The 19,255-nt window shown below is 30.3% G+C and overlaps 4 protein-coding genes across 7 annotated transcripts in view; 2 read left to right on the top strand and 2 right to left on the bottom strand.

Annotated features, from left to right (window-relative positions):
- The window catches only part of Wdr62 (WD repeat domain 62), a 148,136-nt gene extending 140,326 nt beyond the window's left edge, over positions 1-7,810 (top strand). For all 4 annotated transcript variants that reach the window (XM_067045773.1, XM_067045776.1, XM_067045772.1 and 1 more), the window contains 4 exons: positions 1,269-1,437; positions 3,297-3,423; positions 3,967-4,121; positions 5,829-7,810. In XM_067045773.1, the coding sequence (XP_066901874.1) occupies positions 1,269-1,437; positions 3,297-3,423; positions 3,967-4,121; positions 5,829-6,016 (639 nt within the window). In that variant the 3' untranslated portion in view covers positions 6,017-7,810. The remainder of the gene's footprint in view (positions 1-1,268; positions 1,438-3,296; positions 3,424-3,966; positions 4,122-5,828) is intronic.
- A 2,508-nt stretch (positions 7,811-10,318) lies between these two features.
- LOC106680011 (ribonuclease kappa-B) lies at positions 10,319-11,386 on the bottom strand. Its single transcript, XM_014419466.3, has one exon. The coding sequence runs from the start codon at positions 11,316-11,318 to the stop codon at positions 11,034-11,036; it is 285 nt and encodes a 94-aa protein (XP_014274952.1). The 5' UTR covers positions 11,319-11,386; the 3' UTR covers positions 10,319-11,033.
- Positions 11,387-13,307: 1,921 nt separating this feature from the next.
- On the top strand, positions 13,308-14,996 carry Elp4 (Elongator complex protein 4). Its single transcript, XM_014419465.3, has one exon. It carries the CDS (start codon positions 13,924-13,926, stop codon positions 14,941-14,943), a length of 1,020 nt encoding a protein of 339 aa, XP_014274951.1. The 5' UTR covers positions 13,308-13,923; the 3' UTR covers positions 14,944-14,996.
- Positions 14,997-16,262: 1,266 nt separating this feature from the next.
- On the bottom strand, positions 16,263-18,451 carry LOC106680009 (dolichyl-diphosphooligosaccharide--protein glycosyltransferase subunit 1). The gene has a single exon (XM_014419464.3). It carries the CDS (start codon positions 18,358-18,360, stop codon positions 16,549-16,551), a length of 1,812 nt encoding a protein of 603 aa, XP_014274950.1. The 5' UTR covers positions 18,361-18,451; the 3' UTR covers positions 16,263-16,548.
- Between the last annotated feature and the right edge of the window lie 804 nt (positions 18,452-19,255).

Below are 19,255 nucleotides of genomic sequence, written 5' to 3'. Positions count from 1 at the left end.
TATATTTAATTCAGAGTGCACTTTAGATATTCTTCTGTAATATGAATAGTTATTGACTGATATAACTATATCAAATAAATTCTGAGGCATTTATTTTTGAATACTTGTATTTTTTTATATTGGTTGAACTAATAAAGCTTCATATGGAGCAGGTATAAGTTAAGATGAGTCTTAGTATCGCTTAATATAGTATCAATTTATTATACCACATGATTTGTGTCCTGTTTGTCTCCTTTCTAATCTTTTGAAACTAATGGAACACCTAGTAATAAAAAGCAGCTTTGAAACTTCCTTGAAGAATGTTCCCTCATTAACCCTTCTAACCCTTCCCTTCTTTAAATAGGTTTTCAAACACTTTACGCAATATAATTAATGGATGTGGAACCTTACCAATTATTGCTTGTAATGTAACAATGTTACTAGCAATAATTGATTAGAGACTTTTCGCAAAATAAATAAAAAGTTTATTATTATTAAGAAAAAATGATGTATGCTTTATTCTCAGGTTTATAATGGGGTTTCTTAAAGTTATTACATTTTTGTTTTAGTATAATATTGTTAGAACATTTATAATTAGTATTTTGATTGAACTTAAGTAAAATTATTAAATAATGTTTTAGAGCATACATAATACTATTAAAACTTTTGTAGATTGAATAAATTCATATCTTTCAGTTGAGTTCGCATTTTCACTCAGATGTTTTTCTATATCATTTAACTTCCTACAATGTAAATATAATATTTCAAATTGATTATTATTTGAACCTTTTGAATATTTTGATTAAAATAATGGTTTATATCTGTCAATTAGATCTGCCTCTCACAAAAAGACATTGGGTTTTTTTAAACGAAAAGTTTGATATTTTGCACTTCCACATTTGTCAGAATGCTAGAGGAACTGAGGCATGATCAAAGATAGGTACTGGTTAATTGTTGGTAATGCAGGTATCCAAGAACTTGTATATTGAAGTTTACAAACCTATTTGTATTTCTACTGTCCTTTCTTGAGCAGAAGGGACAATTATTCAACCAGTGACTAATCTGTCTTGTCAAATATATATTCCATGGGTCAGCCCTCATAAGTTAGGTAAAATATATACCCATTCTTTGATTTTTAACATGTCTGAGTTTTACTCCTATATGCACAGTCTTCATGGCAAGGAACGTATTTAATTTTTAAAATATCCACATTGTATATTGTGTATAATAGCATAAGATAGAAGTTAAACAAATTTTAAAACCATTATCTTATTATTTATATTTTATAGAGTGATTCTGAGAGTGACATCAGCCAAACTACAGGTGGTGGGCAGAGAAGTCTTGTATCTCTCAGGGTAATGAGGCCAACTATATCATCACAAAATAAAATGTCTGCCTCTGCTTCTAATAAAGCGTTAGCTGCCAGAAGGAGAGCATTGTCTGGAGCATACTCTGCCAGTAAGTGTGTACATTTATTTTTTGAAGTTTTGGCATAGGTTAGTATTAAATATTAGTAATCATTTTAACATAAAATATTGAAATATATATAAGATGATTAGTTTCAAAATGGATTCTATTTATTTTCAAAAAAATTAACAGAGACCCATAAAAACATTTGATCTAGGTAACACCATGAGGAATTGACTGAAATGCTTTTAGGCAATGAAAGTTTGCTAGGTGATGTAATGGATTGATAACAAGTGGAAAATAAATTAAAAACATTTCTGGGAAAAAGTGGATTGACTCAAATAAATTTATCATTGGATTTTAAGAATTTTCCTGAGCCTTGAAAAAATACTTAGCATCAAAAAGTCTTGCTATTAATACCTGCTCTCTTGGCATTGAATTGTCCTAGGAATAATTTGTATCCCTTCTGTAGCATTAACGATGTTAAGATCGATGCTCAAGTTAAGGCCAAAATTATACCTTATAGATATTTAAGAAATCTCTGGAATCTACAATATGTTTATTTTTGTATTTCACGAGGCTTGTAGTGCCAAGTTATCTTAAAGCCATAAATTTGAAAATGGGTGTTTTCACACAAAAATAATCTTTGTGCCTCTTCTCAATACTGTTCCTATATAATTAACAGTATCTATTGAGTTGGAAAAATGGGAAATAATATGAAGCTGTCTGTATGATCACACCTATCCATCTCCTCATAATGATCTTTTGATTTTAAAAGTTAATGGCATAAAACAGATATCACAAAGATCCCCACAATGCATTATATGTCACAAAAATACTATTAAAATTAATTTACTGAAAATATTTTTCAAATATTAAATATAAATTTTTAAAAATTAATTTAAATATTCTTGTGCAGTGTGTGTGTCATAAAACTTTCACTTAGTACCCTACTTATGTCCCAAAGTTTTGAGTAGATTGGTGGGCTCTGTTCAAAACTATTTTTTGAAGAAAAATCCCAAACTAGAAGAGTGGAATAAAATTTAGAACAAAATAATCTTATATTTCTGTTGCTGTAAAAATAAATTTTTAGGGTTCTTGGTGTAGAAATAATGAATAATTACTTTTTCCCTGCCAACAATACAACAGTTTAACAAAAGATAACAAAGTCATAAACAAATACTTGCAATTGTGTGTTCTCGGTTTTATTTTGTTTCGAGCCTCTCTCTATTTTTCATTTTTTCTCCTTTAGTTATTCATCAATTTTTAAAATATTTTGTATTAATCCATTATTTAGTTGTGTCAACAATGAAAGCTTGTTATTTATTTCAAATTAAAAAAATTAAAGATACTTTAGTGGTAGATTTGTTAAATATAAGACTATTTCAATGAGGATGAAATCTATCTGATATTAAATAACATTCAATAGTACATTGATATAATGAGTTTAATCAAAATCGTTCGAGTCATTATTGAGGAAATCGACAAAATATGAAAAAGTTGTTGTCTCACTACAGGCATTTACCTGCCTTAAATATGTAATTTCAGTTTCATATCATTTTTCGTTTTTGAGCTAGGCTGAACACATAATCACAGATTTTGGTGCGACTAGTTATTTGAACTCAGAGGACCTCAAAACGTGTATTTCTGCCTAAAGTTGTAAGTCAAATTTTTTACAATTGCAATAGTTCCCCTTATTATATATTTCATATACAAGTAAGTAAAAGTAAAAATGTCAAATAGTTATCAACAGGAACCTTCTTCAACCTTTAATTAGATTAGTTATTATCTTAAAGTTCTATAGTTCAATAGTTTTTTTCAAGATCAGTAGCATTATATATTTGTAATGTTTGGTTGTTTCCAACAAAGGTGGAAATACAGATGTAATATGATGAATGTTGAATGTTTAGTTGCATTGAACCAAGGTGGAAATACAGAAGATTCGAGCTCTGAAGAAAACCAACCACCAGCACAAGTTAATTCTAAACCAACTCCACCTCCACGACCCAAAAGTGTTTCTAATTTAGACAGGATGGGGTAAGTCCTACTTGGTATTACATTTCCTTCATTAATCCCATTTTTTAAATTTATCAATTTTTATCATTATTTTTTTATTTTGTAGTTGTTAAGTATGGAAATATGCAATTGACATGTTTAATTTATTGATTCAGCAACTTAGGTTGATCTCGAGAAACATGATTCACCAATTGCCTTAGTGTAATGCCATTACTTTGAAGTTCTGCTTGCCAAGTAGTGGTAAAGATTTATATTTCCATCAAAGTTTTCACTTTTACAGGTCATTTAATCGATATAAAAATATCATACAGGGATTGAAAATTGATTTAAATGGGAAGTTCTCATCATACGCTTATAATTATTATAGATTCCTTAATCCATTAGTTTTAATTAATGAACTTGGAGATCAATCTAGGTTACATATACCTTGACTAATTCCTACCGACTTTTTATTTAATATTTTGTAATATTTTCTTTGATTATGAATAATAATGTGTTTATGAATTAAAACTAAACTGATTTTAACATTTTGACATGATCTAATCATTACTATCATGCTATTAGTAAAAGGCCAGGATTGGGAAGGAGTGGTTCTGAACGAGATTTGAATCGAGGAAGTGGAGTGAAAGTTCAGCGCTCAGCTTCAGGACTTGTGAGAACTTCAAATCTCGATCCCAGTCCTTATGAGCTTCCCGTTAAAGATATTTCATCAGCACCTTGTAAGTTTCCAGTAGATTAGAATATTATGCTTATTTATACAATTATGTGTGGATATTTTCATTTAGTTCTTGAAAAGACCAAGCATTAGGATAAGACTTTTATCCAATATGAGAGCTCATATTTTTAAGCATACCATATGGGACATTGCTATGCATTGGTGCAAGGATGTGACATTGGAGATAGTTATTTCAGCTAAGACAGCTGATCTCTCTGGTTTCCTCAAATACTTTACTTGAGCAAGGTCTTTTTCTATGCTACTATCTTAATTTCTTGAGGATGGTAGCAGAAAAATATTCTCCTTCTGTGGCGAAAGTAAATAATCTAAACAAACATGTTCTCTGAAGTTACTGTAATTTCGAAAGATCAATGCATTGCTTTCTTTAATATTATGAAAGGGGCAATCAAAGCATTATATTCAGTATCTCCCCTGGCCAGGCAAGCAGAGCACTGAATTTTTCCAGTTCGAGAAAATTCAGTTCTACTGGAATACATTGTTGATAGAGGTTTCCTGAAACCACATTTTTTAGTAGCCAGTTATTATCTGGATAATCCTTGAATTTGCTTCTGGTTTTTCTAACGTCTGACTGCAGAAATGAAAGTTAAAGTGTTATCCACTATGAACATTGGCACGATTAAATAAGTTACTTCAACTTATTTGTGTTTTATTTTGACCTCACCCCAACCATCTTCTCCTCGTATAAGTCATCCACGGTCAACTATCTCTCATGATTATGAAAGTTAAAGTGATGTATTTGAATATTTCAAAGAAAATTATGTTTGAATTATTACTGAAGATTTAAGGTAGTAGCTAATTTCTAATTTTAATATTTCCCAATTTATCACATTATATTTTTCATTAGTTATTTTACATATTCAGTTAGGTTTTTAAAGGAGGCCAAGGTAACATTTTATAAAATTGTTATAAGGCCACTTGTTACCTATGGATTTGAAATGTGGATTTTGATTCAGGGAAAAAGAGAAGTTGCTGAAAATATTGAAAATTATAAGTGGAAAATCTTGTAAAAAATATATGGCTCCAAGAAAATAAATGATCAAAGGTGAATAAGAAAAAATAATGAGCTATATGAGTTCTATAATAAGGAAAATATCATAGTCACTTTGTTGGGTTATCTACCTATTCTTACCTTGGTTTGGTGGGGGGCCAAGTTTTTGTTTCTTGGGACCGCCACAGAAATAAAAGTCAACCTCCCAAGCCGGATTTGAACTGGTGCCACTGCAGTTCCATGCCTTAACTGCCACGGTCTCAAATGGCCCAATATAATAGCCATTGTTAAAAAGTACTGGCTCAAATAGCTAGGACACTTAGAGAGGATGGAGAAAGAGAGGTTGCCAAGGAAACTTCTCAACAGCAACCCAGGAAGGAAAGATCTTGGATGTTGTGAATTGATGACATTGAGGAACACCTCAGCCATATGGATACAAGAAGATGGAGGTGATTCACTGTTGCCAGGAAAGGTCTAGAACGAACTTTTTGTTTCTGAGACTCAAGTCTGTCAGGGACTTTTTTGAGCATTAATAATATTAAGTACTCAATATATTTGTATATATTGTATATTATAAATATATTTGTTAATTTAGTCTCACATTAAACCTTCCCATTATGCTGAAAGTGACTTATCCGGAAGAAATATAAAATATTTTTTATTAGTTTGTTCAAAACTGATGTAAAAATTTAATTGTTTCAGTATCAGAACAATTGATTTCTAATATGGCAGAGCAACTACAGAGGGCAGCAGAAAGTGTTGTGCAACTCCATTCAAGGTTACAGTCAGTGAATCCAGAGGAGCGCGACGCCCTCCTTGGAGGCTTATCTGGTGCCATAGGTGAAGCGCAAAAAGCACTTGGTCTTGTTCTCCCAAAGCAGCAGCAATAAGAAAAACTATCTTTTTTTTTATTTTTTAAAAATGGTTATTTGTTCTGTCTGGTATTTCTACCTTATATATGTGCACCCTAGTCCATTTGTGATATTTTGGCCTGTAGTTAAATGTGCTGTCTGTTACTGAACAATTTGTCGATATAATGGTTCACTACCAGACATTACATGTTTGTACAGTTGTTTTAAGTTTATGTAATATCCAAATAATAGTTGATTTATTTATATCAATTTATTATGAAATTATGTGTTTGAAATATGGCACTTATTGACAACAATTTGCATGATTCTTATTCTCTAGAACACATACTTTTTGATCTTAATGAGTTAGATCAATATATTCATGTTTCTTATATAATTAGTAACTATTGATCGAGTATCAAATTACTATTTATATTGCTAATAGTACGTTCAATAGTTCAATTTAAATAAGATGTATGAAAAAATTGTATTCCTGTTTTCATTTAGAAAATAGCTGAGTACAGATTTTCTATGCTTCATTACGCTGTACTTGAATTAACTGTATTTAATTTAAGTATTTGTCAATAAAGGAAATTATAGACTACACTTAGTGCTATTTGTTATTAATGTATTTTTTATTGTTAATATTTTGTACAAATAACTAATTGTATTAATCTTAAATAAATCCAGTGCTTTGTAATTATATAGCCTGTAAGATATTTTTTTTTTTTAATGAATTTTGAATTGTAGTATATCACGTGCCAAAGGTTTTTCCTTCCCATCAAAAATTGATCAATTACACAGTTGGTATGCAACTGCTAAATGGGAAGTAGGAATTGCATTAGCAACAATGAGACTGATTTAATTACTAAAATATAAAAAACAAAAAAAAAAATATTAAAACTTCATCTTTAATTTTCTGTGAAACCACATTCCTTTTCACAAATGCATTTTATTACTTATTAGTAATATTGATATGTTATAAAAAATATATATTAAAAACAGATTTATAACCTTTTAAATGTTAATAATTTTTCTTTTTTGAATTACTGCTAGAATACAACTTTTTATGTATTTTGTTTTACAATATATTAATGTATTTTTAACCAATGGTATTGTTTTAGAGTATTATTAAGTTTGTATTTTAAATATATTGATTTTCTATGTAACTAATGTATAAAGAAAAATAACTTCCTTATTTATTTAAAGTTTACCTTTATTGATTTTAAAAAGGGATAGGGAAACAAATAAAAATGATTACTGAATCATTTCAAGTTACCTGGCAATGGCTTTTTTCTTCATTGTTTGTACCTATATTAAAATTATGTTAGAAAGTATTGTTGAATAAATTAGCTCAAATTAAAACCTTATGAATTTTATTCATGTTATAGACAATGGAAATAATGTTGTATACTGTATATCTGTTAAATTAATGTTTGGTCTTGTCTACAAAGTAAATTCATAAGGTTTTGTTGTTTAGCATTTGTATATATTTTTTTAATTAATTCTGTAAGATAAAAGATATAATTCAGCTTGCAGATAAAAACTGTACATAGAATAGAAAATGAAAGAATGAGAAATTAACTTTTGAACCTTTCTCAATATGACTTAACTTTTGGGCTCTTTCCTCAATGTTAAAGTGCTCATTCCCATGGCCTATTGTATATCAATATTTATTGTATACTTTACACAATGTAATCAATCATGTGATTAACAATAATACTGTTAATAATTTATCAAGCTCATATAACAGTTTTTATAACATAGTTAAGACCATCTATGGTACAAATACAAAAATAAAAACAAAAAAGTTTTTAAAATTTTTAGAATCGACTTCACTTTTTTCTTGTTTAATTTCCCCTAGTAAGAATTGAAGTATTTATGATAACAACAATTGAATTCATTCATATTTTAAAACTTTGATTGAGTATTTTTCTACGCATTAATGAGCTAGTATAGAAGTATAACATTAAAATGTTCTAATTTATTAATGACAAGGGGAGAAAATTGTGAACGTTACAGTACAACAAATATCTTTGATGGATAGAGGTATACTTTCTTAATTTGAAAAAGTACACCTGGTTCATAGTCTGCTCAAGTCAAGACACCGTTCATTCACTCTTTTTTTCTGTATAAAGATATGATGTTAGAAGACTCCATTTTTATTTTAGTTTGCATTTTTTAATCTAGTCCCTCTGAATTTTCTCCAATATTCATCTCATGAAGTACTTTTATTTGTTAGCATGCTTTTCTACATCAGTTCCATTATATATTTTACTAGTGCAACACTGGTTATTATCAGGTCAATTCTTGAATACTCCTGCTTTTGTTTGCATATTTATTTTTTTTTTTCGAAATAAATGGTTTAGTGATTCATTTTTTATATCAACTGCTTGCTTTACCACTATTCAGCTGGATAATGTTTTAGCTTTATGAGAATCAGTTCAGCGAAGTTAATGAATCTAAGGGGTATTCTTTTAATTACTAGAACGTTCTATGTTTGTTATTAGTCCATTTCGGTGTATAACAATAAGTATTATGCTGATGCTTATATATTGATCAGTTATCCTTTACTGAACTCTTAGTTCGTATGAATAAAAAATTACATGATTCTGGGATATTTAATCTCCTAAGAATAATATAATTAGTTTATTACAGATAAAAGTATATATCTGTGACGGTTTTAAAAGGGCCAATGCCAATTTTTTAAAATTATATATGTCCGATTACGGATTGATAAGTATGCTGTGTGAGATAGCAACCTGATGTATTTAGGCAGCATAGATGAATAAAGTATTTATCTCTCTCTCTCTCTCTTAGTATACTACCTCTAATAAAAATATATGTGTTAATGTAAATAATTAACAATATAAAACTCCCTTGCCCTTCAGTGGCTAAAATACTTCTAGACAAACTGTTGAGAAAAGTTAGGAGGGTTTTATAAATAGAGACAAGAGTGTGTTTTCATAAACAGATGCCATGACAGACTGTTCTAGAACAAAGCAGGTAGGCTTCTTTGTTCTCAGCAGTATCCTAGTGTCCCCATCTACCGTTTTATTTACAAACCAAAATAATAAAACTTATTTCCTATAACACAACCAAGCCAAAGTTGAGTAAACCATAATGATGTGAAATGACGAGTTTGAACATGAATAAAAGAACAGCACCTGCTGCAGAACTAGATCTCCACACTTTTATGGACAGTACTTATGGTGAATGGAAATAGTATATCATCTAAATCAAGAATAGTATACTGTCAACTTATCTACTTTACTTAATATAACCTCCTGTTGTAATTTCTCAATATAGTAGATGAAAAGAAAAAAAAAATCTGGACCAACAAAATTAAAAATGATACATATTGCATTATTTTAAATCAAAAATTTAATTATACATTTATATCCAGAATTATTTTTGCACTTCAGTTTTAGAAAATAAAGATTTGGAAAACTTAGCACTACCAAAAATTTTTTACCAGTTGTGCTCAGTAGTATCACCAACACTAATAAAACTTAAGGTTACTTTTAGGTTAAACATCTGACATATATTTGGATAACAAAGGATTAAAAAAAAATTAACTTTAACTATATAACATATTTATTTATTTATTCCTCTTCGTTTGTCCGAATGAGTACGTAAATTTTAACCACAAGTGTGATTATATTATATATACATAAATATAAATATAAAAGCTGGTTTCCACCTCACACTGTCCTCGGAAGTTCAAATATTTTAAAACTTTAAATGACCACAATTCTCAAATAACTTATAGAATTTTGGCCTTTTTTTTGTATAATACCATAGCTCACAAATTAGCATTAAAATAAAGTTACTCTTTGGCTGAATGATTTAGCATGGATTGGCCCATCGTTCAAATAATGTAGATAAAACTACCAAACAAGCAGCTGGAACTTCAATTCCTACTTTTACTATTATTTTATTACTAATGATATAATTATTAAGTAATAACAGCTCTCAAATTCATCTTGCTTAAAAATGGGAACAAATCCACCAACACATACTTTACAGTGAAGTTTGGGCCTATAATAACTTTTAGCATTCTGAATAAGTATTGAAGTTCCCGCTGCTTAGAGCTAGTTTTGTACAGCAGTACCATAATTTACAATCATGGCTCCAAGAGGCATTGAAACCAACATGTCTTTAGCATTTTAAGTACAGAATGGATACCTCCTAAGCATCTAATTCTGTGAAGGTAAATTAAGGCATAATAATCAGTAAATATTCCATAATTATTATTAATATAATATTCTTACAGCCAAAAGTGAGTTATCAATAACAAATAAATTAATATGCTTACAGGATTAAGAACAACAAACTTGATAAATGAAAAACAATTTATTTAAATTAATTTCATACTTATTACAAACAGTTACAACTGCAATATTTACATTGAATATAAGGTATATTACAATTATTTTTTTCATCTCCTACCGACCAGCTTAAATAAAGGAAGAAAAATATATTTTTTAAAAATTGAATTGAAGGTGCAAATATCAGTGAAAATCTATGTGTTACTAATACACCATTTGACCATTACACAACATAAGATATACAATTTAACAAAATAATTAAAACATGTTCCTCAGTTTAATTGAATATGATAAAATATAGATAAAACAAACAAACTAAAGCTGAACTAATACAATAACTTATTGAGGATTAAATAAAATATTAGATAAATATAAATCATTTTAAGTTAATACTTTCATATTAATAATGTTTAAATAACTAATTCCACTTCAAATTAGAAAGTAATTTGAAGAATACCAACTCCTGATCACTTGAAAAAAGATATTCAAATCAAACATAAAAAGTAGTACTAAGGTTATAGAGAAGTAATGTTATGTTAAAATTGTTTTTACAAAGGAATTACTTCTTATTAAGAAGGGATTCTAATAACTTGTTTCAACTAAATAACACTTAAAATAAGGTACATTAAAATATGAAATGTTATCTATACAATTAAAACTGAAGAAAGGGAATGTAACTATTATATCGATTAGTTCTGAAGGAACCAGTCTCCCATCAATCAAAATTATACATGAGTGCGGCTGTTCACATAAAATTGATAGCTACTAAAAGCCAGAGTAAAAACATATAGACAAGCAGCAATCCAGCAATTCATAGCATTGGTCTTGTATCCTGCTTCAGCAGCTGTATAAAACTCATGGGGAGTGCTATATGATTCCTCAATAGGTAAATCTTCTAAGAGAGCAACACTCTTAAAATAATAAAATATACCCATACTAGCAAGTTGTATAATGCCCCATATGCTGATGATAACGCCACATAGGGAAAATTTAGGGCCACAAAACTTCATTTTGACAAATATCCTTCAAGGGTACACGCCCACTTGCTAAAAGAAACTTGAGTAACCTTAAAACCCTTCTATCAAAACAACGATATATACGCCATATAAGTAGATTTTTGTTAGGACTGATAATAATCTTCTTCCTAACTATGTGTGAAGATCCTGAGAACTGTACTTGTTTACTGAGTTTAAAGTACCCTGATACTCCCCATCTATGGCTCAAAAGGCAGGTCATTCTTACTTGAGTTTTAACTAGATTAGAGTGGTAAATATATAGAAGATAGAAACACTATGGTTACAAGAAGAGGAAAATGAATATCCTTCATGACAATAATTAGTCAATTAAAGGACAATTTACATTTTAAAAAACACATACTGTAGTGATAAATTCCAATTGATGTTATGAGTTTCAAAACAATATAGTCCGTTATCATAATTAAGAATTCATCATCATTACAAGCATTTGTGTCCTCAGCCGGCTGAGCATACTCAGATTATGACAACGCAGTCTTACGGAAAATCCAATTCTTAAACGATTTTGTCCGAGTTTCAGCACAGTTTCGGTGCGAATTGTCAAAAATAATTTTAAAATTAAATTTTCCAAGACAATCCTCGATTAAAAATGTATTTTTCCATCGGACTTAAGTGCTGTGTAACAAAACTGGGATCTTTTACAAAATCGATTTCAGTACTGAAAGATTCTTTCGATCAAAAATATCCGATTAGCGCCTTGAAAATACTTGTTTTCCTGACAAATGCCCACTACTTTAACCGATTCTAGAAATTCGGTATAACTGTAACTGTATGATTGCACTGTCGCACTAGCTCTGGCGTGATAGTTGATAGTACAAGTGATGTCAGTGAGCCAATTGTCACTTTAAATATCACATGTATCCATGCGCCTTGATAGTGAATTACCGTACACGTTATTGCGGAAAGTGTCAGCCACTATCATGGTGTAACTATTTGAACGTTACAGTCATAACAGTTTTAACTGTCACTACAGTAATGTACTGGTTCTGGCGTTATCGTTAATAGTACACGTAGTGTCAGTGGACTAACAGTCGCATTAACTGCCACGTTTAACTGTCTTATATATACGTCTTGACAGTGAACTGTCTCAACATATCAAATTTACCTAATGTAATGACGATAGGTGGGAAAACACTGTTCTTATATACCTGCTCCAAAACTTCAAATTGTACTTGTAGTACACCCAAAAATAACCCATCCTGGCCCCAAAATTGAATTCACCCCGGCCTCCAGAAACCAATTTCTTAAAGAACTTAAAATTATATCAAGCCCGGACCCTAAAAATAATCTGCCTCGGACTCTAAAACTGATCTGCCCAGGCTCCCCAACATGCACAACGGACCCGAAAAACTAATTCACTTTAAATACAATAGACTTTAAAATTTTATCAGCTCAGGACCCCAAACATAATTCATCTCGGGTTCCAAACAACAATCTACTACCGACCCCCAACCAGATTTACTCGAGACCTTAAAATTGTGTCCATCCCAGATCCACCCCGGGCCTTAAACACCAATCCACCACACATTCCAAAAACAAATTTGCCAAAGATCTTAAAATTATACCAAACCCAGACCCTAATAATAATCTGGACCGGACTCCAAAAATAATCCGTCCAGGGCCCCAACACTAATCCACCATTGACTAGAAAAAAAATTTACCTGAGACCTAAATATTGTATCTGACCAAGCCCTCAAAACAATCCGCCCAGGACCAATCAACCACGGAACCCGCAAACAAATTTACTCGAGACCTAAAAATTATATCAGTCCAGGGCCCCAAAAATAATCTGCCTCGGACTCCAAACACTAATCTACCACGGACCTCAAAAACTTTTCATACATATTGACGTTTTATACATCAAGAAACAAATTTTATTTCGTACCTGTCTGTCAGTTGTCAAATTTGTTTTCGGGCATAATCGGTCAAACCTTTAATCCGATTTTTATTAAATTTTCAGGGATTATCGGTGATTTCTAGTTGGTTCTATTTTAATTTTGTCAGATTCCTTCAGCATCTTTCGCTTACATATGCATAAACGTATTTTTCTCAGCACACATATTTTTCGAAAAAGGTTCCTCTGATTTAGAGAAAGTTGGGGATTAGTATGAAGTGAGTGCTGAATGAATGTCATCAGATTCCGTTAGTTACTATCGCTTAAGCTTACGAGAAACACCTTTATGGATCAAGTTATATTTCAACTTTATCTCGTTCCGTAGATTTTATTCTCAAACGAAAGATAATTAACCTTGACATATAGATAATAATGTACGGAATACAAATATGCGGAATAAGGATGATTTCCAGAAAAAGAAATTTTCAAAAAAAGAAAATAAGGTTATGATAAAGAAAAAAAATTGTTTTTGCTCTATTCGTGGCTTTTAGTTTAGTACAGTGCTCCTTCTCTGCAATGTTTATAACCTTTAGAAAATAACCTCCAGACTAACTATTCTTTGGTGAAAACTATTGTGGTTGTGTACAAGTTTTGTAGTTATAGAAATCGAGCGCTATTTATTATTTCTGGTAATCATTGCCCTCCACCTATAAAGTCATATCAAGCGATGTTTACTCCTTAAGAACTATGTATTCAGTGTTAAGAAATGCAGATGAAAGGCTATCAATGCCTCATGTAACTCCCAAAACATTAATTAACATAACGACAGGAATTTCTTCATTGGATGCAATATTAGGAAGTGGAATACCGCTTGGATCATTAGTATTGATTGAGGAAGATGAACATGGATATTATTCAAGAATCTTTACTAAGTGTTTTTTATCAGAGGGCATCACATGTCATGACTCAGTTTTTCTAGCTTCTAAAGATGAAAACCCAGAGAGTGTAATAAATGACTTACCTCAACCAATTCCCAAAAAGGAAGATAAAAAAGTTACCTCTTCAGAGGAACTACAGATAGCTTGGAGATACAAAAACACCCAGCAAGTTTTATCTGAGCCTGCATCATTAAAGAATTCTTTAATTAGTCATGAATTTGATTTTTCCTGTAAAATACCTTCGGATAAGATTGAGTGCGCTGATGTAACTATTTGGCCTAAAGACAATCGTGTAGGAAATGACAAGTGTGGATTAATAGATGATATCTTAAAGTTTACTTCATCTTTGAAATCTTGTAAAGAGCCTATGAAAGCAAAGAAAATAATGAGAGTGGTCGTACAGGGCCTGGGTTCACCATTTTGGCAAATCGAAAGCCAATCGATTTATCAGGTTTTTTTAAAATTAAGGACTATTGTTCATAATTCATGTTCAGTTGCCTTAGTTACGATTCCATCTAATCTTTTTGGGGATCAAGTATTTAATAGATGTATGCAACTAAGTGATATAGTAATTTCATTGAAGTCTCTCATCAATAATAATGACCCATCTCTCAAGGAATTTAGTGGTCTCATTAAGTTTTCAAAAATATCTCCTGTCAATTCCTTCTCAATTCATGTACCTGAAGATATTGATTGGGCATTTAAAGTAGTGAAGAAAAAACTTATAATTCAAAAGTTGCACCTCCCTCCTGAAAGTAATTTAACTGGACAAAGGGAGCAGGATGATTTGGCTTCAGTTTCTATGCCTGCTTGCCAGATAAATTTTTAAGTTGATTGATATTGTTTTGATATGTGAAAATAAATTTTATTATTTATATTTTACTCAATGTTCATCCATTCATCTATTTTATAATTTCATTATCAATGGTTCATTCATAATATTTCATCAGTCATTATAATATTCCTTACATCGCCGTGAATTTTGGTTATTTGTACCACATAAAAATAATTATAAATTTAGGTAGGCTAGTTTCAATGTTTTATTGTTATAAGGAAATGGATTGTTATAAAAAGTAAATATGTCAGATCTTTCAGTAGTAAACAAAATATTGCAAGACAAGAGTGGAATTGATAAAAGATCTCTTGGCAAAAATAATTCATTAAAAACGGTCCAACAATAGAAGCATTGGATTTTATGAATTAAGTTGGACATGGGAGGAAAACTAAATCAAGCATCCTGAGGATGGGAAGCTTGGAACCTTTGATACATTAGTATGCATACATAAATAAAAAAAAATTTCAAAATATAATAATTTTTGTAAATGGGGAGTTTTATTACATAATTTTAATTTTAAAAAATTTCAGATGCCATCAAATTTATTAATAAAACCTGAATTACCAAATAAGCAAATATAGACTTAATTTTATTACAATAATGTAAGATATTTGGAAATGAGTGGATGAAGGTGTTGCAATGTGTTCATGTTACGAATCTGAAAAAACATGAATTTAATTTGATTAAAGAACTCAATTTTCTACTAATAAAAACTGTCACAATTTAAGGTTCAGATAAATTAAATAAAGGTTTACATAAAAAGGAGTATTGAAGATAGTTTTCATAGCAAAAATTTATATTATCCTGTACGATACCTTCATCCACTCTTTAATCAATTATTAAGCCAATATTATTTATAATTTACCAAAGTTGATACATCAGTAACTATTTCTGTTGAATATATTAGAAAGTTGACTTTAGATTACTCACATATTACTGGACACATTCATACATAACTTCAGTCAGATTACTGTTCGAATTAAAGCCAAATTCCCTACTCATGACTTTTACTACACATAAGTTTTTCCTACTCAGGGTTGATATTAGTGAACCTAGAAAACTTAAAAATAAGTCTCAAAACAATTGACCAGTCACTTTATAATCTCATTTTAAGTGAATCAGAAAGTCCCCCCCCCCCCCCAGAAATACTATTAACAATCTAAATAGTAAATAAAACTGTTTTATTAATAGTAATCATTACTTGCTAACTAAATGGTGGTATTAACAAGACATATTTCTTATAGATTCCTAAAAAGAATGAAACTAGATTAAAAGATGTTTGTGTGAGGATTTGGGAAATAAATTGAAAATAGTTAATTAAAGAGAATTTTACTTAACAAACCTAGGGTTGTATAAATAGTAAAGCTTAAACCTCTAAAATTACCAAAAGAAAAAATATATAATTATAAAAATATTGTTGGGGCAAAACTAAATTAATAAAATTATCATAACAGTTTATACACCATTCAACAAATCAATGGAATGGTCATTTTTTTTAAATAATCAAGAAAAGAAATCACAAAATTTACATAACAATGAGAATGAACTCAACTTATAATTCTTCAAATATTTTATCATTAACAAAATAATTATTTCATTTTAATGTAAATTTTTGATGATGGAATTTATTCTTTCAATTAATTCATCTTTCTTTTTGTTGATGACTGATTCTGCTTCTACAAACGCATTCCTGCCAATTTTTCCGGATGCAAGTTTTTCAACATACAATGTTTGTTTCTTGGCATAAATTTCTTTTAAATCCCGATCTAATTTCTGCAATTCCAACAACTTTTCAGCTACATCTGCAGCATCAGGTTTAATTTTAGTAGAAAGTTCAGATATATGAGTAGTAGTATTTTTATAGTCCAGATTAATAGTTTTCATGGCTGAATTAAAGGGATTTACATCTTTAGAAGATTTGAGTTTTGAAAGCTGATCCTCAATCTGAGAGTAAATATTAGCCCTTTTGTCGAGATGGTGCAATAATTTATCAATAATACCGGAAACACGCAATTTACTTTCACCTAATTCATCCTTGCTAATAGACAAATCAATTCGGACATAAATAATCACTAATAAAAATAGAATATACAAAGCCACTGTAACCAAAAGGGGTTCCTGAAGCATTAAAATTCGAGGAAATACATAATCCAACTCAAAGTCTTGGATGTGATTCTCTACTAAATTTCTTTTGGTTACAGAAATTACAGGACGGCCTTTGGTATCCAGGTAAGTGCTATGTCTTGTATTAGGAAGACGGACCATAGGGTACGGTGTAGTCAACTTGATATTATCAGCACCTTCTGGCAAAATGATTTTAGTAACAAGTTCCTCTACAACCATATCATCAAAAACATGATCCATTATGCGCATCTTGAGTTTATAATTGTCTCCGGAATGATACAAATATTCATAACTTGGTACATTATATCCTAAAACATAATGAGTTCTCCATCCTCCAAATAATGGAAAACGTGGACGTAAATCAAGTTCAACAGAATCAGTTAAAACTTTCATATGAGAAGTCGATATATTACCGATTTCATCTCTATAATAAGCATCAGTAGCAGCAGCAGGAAGAACTGTTCTGAATGATTTAACACTTGATAAGCCACTTTGTGCTTCCCTCTGAAAGTCATAACGGGAGAATGGTCCTTTTAGTACTGCACCTGTGTGTAACAAATCAATTGTTTCTTCTATAGCTATATTCCCCCAGTGTGAAACTTCAATCTGTCTTTCAAGCTTTACCACTTTTAAAAATGGAGTGTTATTTTCATAGTGGACAGTTAAAATATCTACTGTATATGGAGCGATTTTTTGATAGGGTCCATAAGTTATAATTGTATCAGCATTTGAGAATGGTTGTAGTTTGGTGAAGGATTCAACATTCTTAGTGCCAACGTTAATGGAGGTAGTTTGCTTAGAAACTAGATAAGGTGAATATATATAATGACTGCCAATATACCTCACCAATTGCTTTTCTTTTTGAGTAATAGATGTCGGAAAAGGTGAAACAACATCAATCAGAGTATATTCCACTTCAACATTTACAGTTTTACCAGAATTTAAATTTTCTTTTAAATCAACTTTCCAGTGTACAGACTCTTCTGTACCTTTTTTCTCTGCTACACTCATCTTTAATACAGTTTTACTTGAATCAGATAATTTTGCATTGATATAAGACACTTTAGATGCAAATGATGGTTCAATTGAAAACAAAAAAGAGTTAACTGCCGTTTTACCAACATTTTCTAATTGAAGTTTACACAATACTTTGCACAATTGAGTAGATACGTCTATAGACCGGTCAATATTTTTTATTTGCAAATCTGATACTGGAACTTCACAGAATCCTATCGTAACAACACAATAGACCGCTAATAAGCACAAATATTTGTTTATTTTAGTCATTATCACAATATATTATATATAATTATATGATTCTAACGTTGTTGACCGGGGACTGTGGAAGCACCAACGCCACATCAACAAATTCTGGCTAGAGATAATGATGAGAGCTAATAGCATAGAGCAACGGTGGGTGAATAACTTTCTAAAAAAAGTTAAAATCTTTTGAACAATTATTTAGTATTTTAATTACATTCCGGCATATAATTATGTATGATTGTGTATATACATATATCTATGGGTGGTTCTCCACAAACTGTTAATTTTAGTAATAATGAAGTATTCGATCTAAGGATATGTCTTATATAGCTCCAAATTTATTAAAAATAAAATTCAAATTCAGGTAAAGCTATAAATATTGAAGTGGAATATAATTCTCATTGATGTGTCTCCTTTTCCGACATACATTACTCAAAAATAAAAGCCAGTGATCAGATATATTGGGAGTCATTGTGCATAATTCTTCACATCTTAATTTATATTAACAAATCAAATCATATCCTTCGTCTAAATTTCATTTGTGTGGTTTCAACTCTCTCACATTAAAACCGCCCGTAACGGTATAAATTTCGGTCAAAACCCTCTCTTCTATAATCATCTACAACATGTTCTTTGAATGGGAAATCCTTTTAAAAATAAAACATCACAGGCTACTTTCAGAAATGAATTCTTAATTATTTTTAATGCAGCTCGTAAACCAATAACCTATTTGATAGTTACCAGAAAATTTCTCATTACCAGGTTCTCAATAATAATCAAATTTCTCAGGTTTTGATATATTATTTTTTTTTTTTATAATTTCACGGTTTTTCCTCCTATCAAAGGCCAGAAAAGTGTTTTACTGTTTCTTAATATCTGTCTTTAGAGTTCTATCAGTGGGTAGATTCTCCACATGTTT

The sequence above is a fragment of the Halyomorpha halys genome, unplaced genomic scaffold, assembly GCF_000696795.3.
Source record: "Halyomorpha halys isolate HHAL.00 unplaced genomic scaffold, Hhal_1.1 Scaffold238.1, whole genome shotgun sequence".
NCBI classification, from domain to species: Eukaryota; Metazoa; Arthropoda; class Insecta; order Hemiptera; family Pentatomidae; genus Halyomorpha; species Halyomorpha halys.
Note: the sequence above shows the minus strand (reverse complement) of the source record. Positions and strands in the feature narration are given on the sequence as shown.

What these genes read in the sequence shown, in the direction of transcription:
- LOC106680009 (XM_014419464.3), bottom strand. Translation starts at nt 18,360, where the DNA reads ATGACTAAAATAAACAAATATTTGTGCTTATTAGCGGTCTATTGTGTT.
- Elp4 (XM_014419465.3), top strand. Translation starts at nt 13,924, where the DNA reads ATGTATTCAGTGTTAAGAAATGCAGATGAAAGGCTATCAATGCCTCAT.
- LOC106680011 (XM_014419466.3), bottom strand. Translation starts at nt 11,318, where the DNA reads ATGAAGTTTTGTGGCCCTAAATTTTCCCTATGTGGCGTTATCATCAGC.